The 8,152-nt window shown below is 53.6% G+C and overlaps 1 protein-coding gene across 1 annotated transcript; it reads left to right on the top strand.

Annotated features, from left to right (window-relative positions):
- The first annotated feature begins 588 nt into the window (after positions 1-588).
- Positions 589-7,498, top strand: Ccdc177 (coiled-coil domain containing 177). The gene is made up of 2 exons (XM_032908042.1): positions 589-1,237; positions 2,101-7,498. Exon 2 carries the CDS (start codon positions 2,129-2,131, stop codon positions 4,235-4,237), a length of 2,109 nt encoding a protein of 702 aa, XP_032763933.1. The 5' UTR covers positions 589-1,237; positions 2,101-2,128; the 3' UTR covers positions 4,238-7,498.
- Positions 7,499-8,152: the final 654 nt, after the last annotated feature.

Below are 8,152 nucleotides of genomic sequence, written 5' to 3'. Positions count from 1 at the left end.
CTTTCAAAAAGAAAACAAAAATTTCTTTCCCCTCCCCGTTAACTTTTTTTGTTTTGGGGATTTTGCTTGTTTGGTTTCTCTGGGTAGCCCTGGCTGTCCTGGAACTCTGTAGACCACGCTGGACTGGATTTCACAGAGATCCACCTGCCTCTGCCTCCCGAGTGCTAAGATCAAAGGCGTGTGTCACTGCCCACCAGCCCTTCAGATCCTTCAGCATCATAGTTCACCCCACTCTCTAATGTTACATCTCCCCATTCCTTGGAGGATTCTAGTCTGCAGTGTCTTTGGCCACTACCACTCCCAATGGAAGAGGTGGGATGAGGGTGGGATGGATAAGGTGTCATTGAACAACACTTATGACATGGCGCCGATCAGTTTCATTATATTATTATTATTATTATTATTATTATTATTATTATTATTATTTTCATTATGCAACTCAGACGTAGCATCCGCTGGTCACCTGTGTTCTGCAGCCTCAAACCCACATGTGTTTTTGTTGTCGGGTTTTATTTATTTATCTTAGCAAACAAGGACTTCATCTTCATCTAACAAGCATCTTCATCATGCTTTGTCATCATACTTTGTTCTCATTCGTTCTCTCATCTTAGCTTTCCTTAAATAATAAAATCACTCTTTGGCCCAGGTGCCCTATTTCTACCCAATTACTTGCTGACTTGTTGGTCTGCTTAAGATTCCTTTGAGAAAAATACTGAGTGATTCCTTCATTGTACCCGCCTATAGTACCCAAAGTCTAGGTTTCTGGTGATAATTGCTATGTCCACATCTCTACAGAGGTGTATTGCATATGTATGCATGTATGTGTGTCGTTACTGTATTTTTAATTGCTTTGTCGTCCTCTAAGCAAACAAATGAATACGCTGAAGTGGCCACCAGGAGGCGCCAGGAGCAGCGAGAGACCTGCGGTACCTTGGCGGTAGAGGTGGGGATGGATGCAGAGGCGAGGGAAGAACCCAGCTTCCTTTTTTAAGAATCAGTGTGAGCAAGGGAGCAGAGCCACGTTATTTTAGGGAGACTTTGTCGCACTCCCCCTCCCCCGGGTAGGTAGCGTCTGGGATGTGTGCACCCTGTTCGTAGTCTCCCATGGAGAGACGCTGGCTGCTGCTGCAGCCGGCAGTAACCCGACCCCGCCGGCGCAGTGACTGAAGAGGCGCCGGGGACAGCGGCGAGTGGTGAACAAAAGCCCTCGGCGTGGGGGCCGGACCCCGGACCTGGGGTAAGTGAAGCCGCTCGGGGACCTGGCAGCTTCCAGTATGGAGCGGCAGGGTTTATGGCCCTCTAAGAGCCCACTCCCCTGAGACGCGCTGCGGGAACTGGTGGGCATCAGGGACTGGTGTCTGAGTCCACCATACTGGGGTTGATGGTACCTTTAACTGCACATCCAGCCTTGGAGATCGGGTGCATCTGGGAGGATTCAGGTGCCTTGTGCATCCTGGGCAAACACTGGGTGGGGGCTGGAGGAAGAGACAGGCAGAGCTCCCAGCAAGCCCCGCTGGAGAGGCTGGAGAAAGAATCCATCACTACGTTCACAGGAGCCTTTGGATACTCTCGTCAGCCCTTCCATCTCCCGGGGGCCCTGAGCCCCGGGGCCTTTTGACAGAGAGAAATCAACCATAAACTTCTTCCTAGGCAACTGGGGCCCTCGCAGCAATGCACTTTGGCATGCAGAGGCTTTTCCCCCTTTTGTGTTCCGGCAAAGCTACATCCCAGCAGCCCGCCTAAGCTACAAACAAATAGCTAATCCTCCCGGGAATCCTCCAGCGCCTCCCTCGCTGGCTGCAGCCTTGCGCCTCAATCTTTGCAGGAAGGGGATGCATCTAGCGGGGCTCACGCCAGTGTAGTCTCCGAAAGGCCCTGCATTCTAGGACTGAGGGAGACTGAGGCTGGTGTCTGAGGCCCAGCATCCCCCCACCCCAACTGCCCAGCCTGAGTTTTCGGGGCATCAGTTTTAGGATTTACGTTCCATCAGGCCCCTGAGCCTAATCCGAAATCGGATTAAGTTGGCAGGGGTAAATATGGCTGAGCAGGGAGAAACAGCTCACAGATCCTCTATGTCTCCCCATCCCCCTTTCATCTCAGGGACTCCAACAAAGGACGAGGCTCAGCTATGGTGGACCCGGTACCAGAAGAGGAGAAAGAGGGAGCGGAGCCCGGTGGCTCAGAAGGGGATGAGGCCACAGCGTCCGTGCCCCCCGATGCCCAGGGAGCCCAGCAGCCTGCTGCCTCCTCGGCCTCGGCCTCCGCGGCGGCGCCTCGCAAAGTCGAGGTCCCCAGCGGGGCAGAAGGTGGGCGTCGAGAGCAGTCTCCACTGCTGCACCTCGATCTCTTCAACTTCGCCTGCCCGGAGGCAGAGGGCAGCCGCTACGTCCTGACCAGCCCCCGCTCGCTGGAGGCCTGCGCCCGCTGTGCCGTCAAGCCCGTGGAGCTGCTGCCTCGGGCCCTGGCCGACCTGGTGCGTGAGGCCCCAGGCCGCTCCATGCGCGTGGCCACCGGCCTGTACGAGGCCTACGAGGCGGAGCGCCTGGCCAAGCTGCAGCAGTGCCGCGCTGAGCGCGAGCGCATCATGCGCGAGGAGAAGCGGCGCCTGTTCACGCCGAAGGGTCCAGCGGCAGCCCCGGCCTCCGCCTCGGCCTCGGCGCTGAGCGCCGGCAGCAGCAGCAGCTGCAGTAGCAGCAGCAGCCTCCCGGCCTCGCCCGCCTCGCGAGTTGCTCGCAGGACTTCTCCCAGTCCCCCTGCCAGGAGCCAGCCTCCGCCCGCGGGTTCTCGGACAGGTAGGAAGAGCCACTCGCTGGACTCGCTCTCCCGCCGGCGGGACGGTGCCCTGAGCTCCGAGTCCGGCGCCTCGTCGTCGTCCTACAGCGGGGAGAGCCTTCGGGAGCTTCGCTGGCCACCTCGAGCTTCAGCCAGGAACAGCTGCCCCGCGGGCTCGGCGTCCTCTGCACCTAACCCACTAGGCCGCCCTTCGGCCCTTGCTCTGGTTCCACTCACGGCCCGCAGCTTCAGCCTCGGAGACCTGAGCCACTCGCCGCAGACCGCTCAGCATGTGGAGCGCATCGTCCGCCAAGTGCGCGCCGAACGAGGCCTGCGCGGGGTACCCGAGCGCGACCGTAAGATCGCCGCCCTCATGCTGGCCCGGCACCAGGAAGAGCGCCTGTTGCTGGAGCAGCGCGCTGCTGCCCACGGCCAGTGGGAGCAACAGCGCGTGCGCGCCGAGCAGCGGCGGGAGCGCGAGGAGCGCGAGAAGCAGCGCGCGCTGGAGCAGGGCCGCCGGGCTTGGGCGGCTCAGGTAGAGGAGCGGCGCGGCCGCCGGGGTCGGGAGGAGCGCGAGGCCGCGCGGAGGCGGCAGCAGCAGTGCGAGCGCAGCGAGGAACGGCGGCGGGAGCTGGCGGAGCGCCAGGGTCTGCTGCGGCGGGAGCGGGTTGAACGCGCCGCGCGTGATGACCGGTTGCGCAAGCTGCAGCAGGAGCAGAATCTAAAGCAGAGGGAGGAGGGCCTGCAAGAGGGGCGGGAGCGCGCCGAGCTGGTCCGCAGGGAGCGCGCCCAGCGAGCGGCGCGCGCCAGACAGCGGCAAGAGGGCCAGCTGCAGCGCGAGAAGCGGGAGCTGAGTCGGGCCGAGCGGGCGCGCCACGAGGCGCTGCTTCGAGGCCGAGTCCGGCAGCAGCAGGAGGAACGGGAGGGCCTGCGGAGCTCCCTGGAGGCCAGCTTGGGCCGCGCGCAAGAGAACTATGAGCAACTGCAGGAGCAGCGCGCCAGGGAGCTGCGGGAGCGCGCGCGGAGAGAGGAGCTCCAGGGTCGGCGGGCGAAGGAAGCGGCCGAGCGCAAAGAGCGGGAGCATCAGGCGCACTTGGAGGCGCTGGCACGGGCGGGAGAGCGACGGCTGCAGCACGCGGCGCAAGTGGCCGAAGAGGCGGTGCAGCAGAAGGCCCGGCGCGTGGTTCAGACTCGCCTGGAGAAGGAGAGGGCCCAGCGTGCCAACAAGGAGAAGGTGGAGAGAGACGAAGACTGCCGCCGCCGGGAGTTGCTGCAGGCCATTGGGCGCAAGCTGGAGCGCAGCGAGCAGCTCTCTCGAGAACGGAGAAGTGCGCTGGAGAGCGCTCGCTCCACAGCCCGGGCCTCCTTCCATGTGCGGGAAAAGGTGCGGGAAGAGACCAACACGCGCTCTTTTGACCGCATGGTGCGAGAGGCCCAGCTACATGCCAGCTTGGACCGCAAATGACAGCCACCCTATGCAGGCCATGCTGCTCTGTGTAGCCAGGAGTGGCCTCCCTTAGTCACTTTGACCAAACTCCAGGCTTCTCCAATCCTGGTGCCACACCTTGAACTCTCCAGACTAACGAACCATGAGGCGCTGAGAAGCCAGACATGGTATTTTTTCCATCTGCCGCCATTGTTTTATAGACCTAACTTCGTTTGGAAATGACATGGCACAATCTACCCACATTCACTTGTGTCTTTGGGTTGGAATAGGAAGTAGCTGGGGAGGGGAAGGGTCCCTGTAGGAGAGAGCACAGAGGCCAATGTGGGCCTCTCTGTCACAGCTGCCTTGGGCATCTTTCTAACATCTGCGTCCAAGACGATTTAAGTTGCAGCAGCCGAGGGCCTATCTCCCAGACTCACCTCTATCTTTGAAAATACAAGTTGCACAGAACTTAAGTTTCCCAAGAAAGCACAGGTCTTCCAAGACGTTAGTTCATGCACAAACGACTACAAAAGCTATTGCTGAACTGTGACTTGGACACGTGAACAAATTATCCTGTTCCCATAACATTTTCAGTTGAGTCCCTAGGCTTTCTAGTTAGACAATCATCTACAGATAATAATCACTTTTTTCTCCCAAGCGGTGTAGGGAATGGGTTGGATCGGCGAGGCTGTTTAGCTTTAATGGAAGCCCTCCATCCCCCACCTCCCAGGGGGTGATGGTTTCCTTAGGCAGCAGTGTTCTACCCCATGAGGCTTCCATGGATGGTGATGTATTTCAGTGGAGGCAGTGTCTGATGCCCACTTCCCTGTTTGGGGCCAGCTCCTGCAGACAGAAGCCATTGCCTTATGAAGCAGAGCTATCTTCAGTGCCTGCCCAGGCCAATCTTGCCTAACGCTCCAGCCTTGAATACAGTCTGGAGGGTGAGCCCTGGAGTGTGTAGGATTCTCTCTGTGACTTAGTTCAGTGCTCCCGGGACAATGTAGGATCCTTGGCCTCTTGCCTGTGGTGGCTGAAGGGCTAGAATTGCCTCTGTGTTGAGCTGTGCTATTGTTGGTAGGGTATCAACTCTTCCCTGGTAGGGGAGAGCCTTCCCTCTTTAAATTCCTGGTACCCTCTCACTTGTACCTGAAGTATTTAATCACTCTCTTGGTGCCTCACCTTTCCCATCTGTTAGATGGGGCCATCAGAACTCTTCTGGTACCTCAAGGTCTCCTGGATCCAAAGTATCACTTCAGTGTTATTTGTTGGTCTCCTTTGTGCCTTTCTTGACCTGGAGTTGGGAGGCAGGAGGACTGCTGTTAGCCTAGTTTGTTTCTGGTAATATGGACTGCTGGCATTAGACAGGGCAGCGGATCGCAGACAGATGGCCGCGTAGCATCCAAGGTGTGTGTGAGGTGGGGAGGGGTACTTGCAATACCAAGCCACTCCCTGGTTGAAGGTTCAGTTATCACTCAGCAATTTTAATATGCCGTATAATGCGCCTTTGCCCCCTTACATCCACCTATCAGCTATGTCTACATTACATCAAGGTCAGGAGTAAAAAACTTACCAAAAAGAAAGGAATCAGGGTAGAGACGTACTGCATTAGATGTGTTTTTGTGTATATTCTGCTGGCGGAATCATCCCTAAAATGACTAGCTATTGCCCACACCCCTCTCATCGACCCTACCCCACACTAAGAGGAGTCTTGTGTAGAAGAAAACTGTGTTTAGATGTCACATATGAGATAATGTGGGACCAGGAAAGGAGCTATGCACCAAGGCTTGTGTCTTGAGTGGGTGGATTCTCCCTTAAATTTCCTCTTCAGTGAGCTGTAATAACGAACGGTGTTGTGTCTGAGACAGGAGCATTTAACTAAAAAGTTAATGTGATTACAGTCCTTTGAGCTTGTGGTTCCTGGGTTGCTTCTGAAACCTTCATGGAGAGCTCCACCCTTCAAAGTCCTTACTTCAGAGTATGAACATTTGCTTGAGGAGGCAATCTGGCATTCTGAACCAAGCACCGGAAAGCACGCGGGCAATCTCACATGGCAGTCTCACTGGCTCTCTTCCCCAGGTTGCACGGGGTGATTTTAGGGTGATCACCTTTCTTAGTTCCCACAGGTGTAGCACTGAGATCATCATTCTAAGCTCTGGTGTGTGCAAACTGAGACTGACGGTGACATTTCTTGTTTCTGTCACTCTGGAACTGCAGGTACAGTTGCTACACACAGGATTCCATGACTCCTGTGTCCTACTATACAGTGTAATGCACCATCATGATTTAGTGCAGAAGGAACAGTCTTGGGAAGCTCATTCAGATCCAGAGTCACATGTGATGTAAGGGCCCAGGCCTGAATGTTACCAAATTAGACACTGAGAGAACCACTATGGAAAGATACAGTTTAGATTTCTACCCAAAAGTCCATATGGCCAAGTATAATTAAATCAGAATCAGAATTCAGACATAGTGACAGTAAGAAAGGATCCCTTCAAGTTCCAGACCATCTACTAGGATACTCTACCAAAGTTGGACATGGTGGTTCACATCTATAGTCCTAACCCTGAGGATGCTGAAGTAGATGGATAATTTTATTGAGTCAGCCTGGGCCAGATAACAAGACGCTGTCAAAACAAAACAAACAAACAAAAAATGGAAGGAGAACCACCTGTATATTTTAAAGAAATGTTAGTGTTTCTCTCTAAAGATAATGAATGTCCAAAGTCTCTTTTGGGCCCCTAATTTAAATTTCCACAGGAGAGAAGTTTTACTTTATTCTGACGTGCAGCGAGAGGACATCGGGGCAGAGCAGAGATGATAGATGGAGAATTGTCTCCAAACAACATTCTAACAAGTGTTTATAATTGAACATGCTGAAATTTCTTGCGATCTAGGAGATTCCAACATTGAAGTGGCCTCTGCCTCACATTTACTCTTGGAACATTTGCTACTCCAAGAAAGAGAGAGTGAAGTAATATGAGAGGGAATGGGAAGGGTTAGAAAAGCTTTAATTCAGTTGAATACCAAGAAAACAAGCCAAAACCATTCCAGAAGAAATTATCGGTGAAGCTAGCCCAACGTTCTGCTGTGGCAGGGACAAGAGTCTACACCCATCTGGATCGGAAAATGGAAATTTCCTTTTGGAAGCACACAGGCTGGGTTGCAATGGAACAGTAACAAGGATTTGCCAAAGGTCTGCAGGGTAATGAAGATAGAGGAATGTCTTGGTCTATTTTATGTTGCTCTAACATAATACCCAAGGCTAAGTTAAAAAATAAAAGAGATTTGTTGCTGACAGTTCTGGAGGTCTAAGAACAATGTTGCCAGCATCTGCTTACCTTCTGATGAGGACTTGAGGGGGGACATCATATTTCAGAGGCACCGGGGGAAGGTTTTACACATGAGACAGGAAGCAAGAGACAGGAGAAGCCAGAGGCACTTGTATGTCAACCCCCTCTTAAAGGAACTCAGCTACTCCCACAAGATGGAACCCATTCAGCATTACATCTATAATGTAATTACTTTTCATTAGGCCCCACCTCTTAAAGGTCCCACCACCTCAATACTATCACCATGGCAACCAAGACCCCAGCACATGAGCTGTCCGAAGGGCAACAGTATCCAAGGTATAACAATGGGAATGTGGATATTATGTAGTTTTTTACAGTCTCCCACTATTACACAGTTTGTAGCTACAGATGCAACTCTGTAGAGGGGCAACATTCTATTTACCATCAAATCCCCTGTAGCCCATGGTATAGAATCTCACCTAGATAAATACATAACTATTGGATAGAGAGGAAGCTGGGAGCACGATGGATGAGTGACTGAGAAATGAATGGTGAACAGAGAAAATCTGTATAGAACAGTTTGTTTATGCAGGCCTCCATTCAGTCAACAAATCCTCATTAAGCAAAGTGACAAATACTATTCTGCTAGTTTGTTTTTCGA

This window comes from Rattus rattus, chromosome 7 (genome assembly GCF_011064425.1).
Source record: "Rattus rattus isolate New Zealand chromosome 7, Rrattus_CSIRO_v1, whole genome shotgun sequence".
Classification (NCBI taxonomy): domain Eukaryota; kingdom Metazoa; phylum Chordata; class Mammalia; order Rodentia; family Muridae; genus Rattus; species Rattus rattus.
The sequence above is the reverse complement of the archived record's forward strand: the minus strand, read 5'-3'. Positions and strand labels throughout refer to the sequence as shown.

What these genes read in the sequence shown, in the direction of transcription:
- Ccdc177 (XM_032908042.1), top strand. Translation starts at nt 2,129, where the DNA reads ATGGTGGACCCGGTACCAGAAGAGGAGAAAGAGGGAGCGGAGCCCGGT.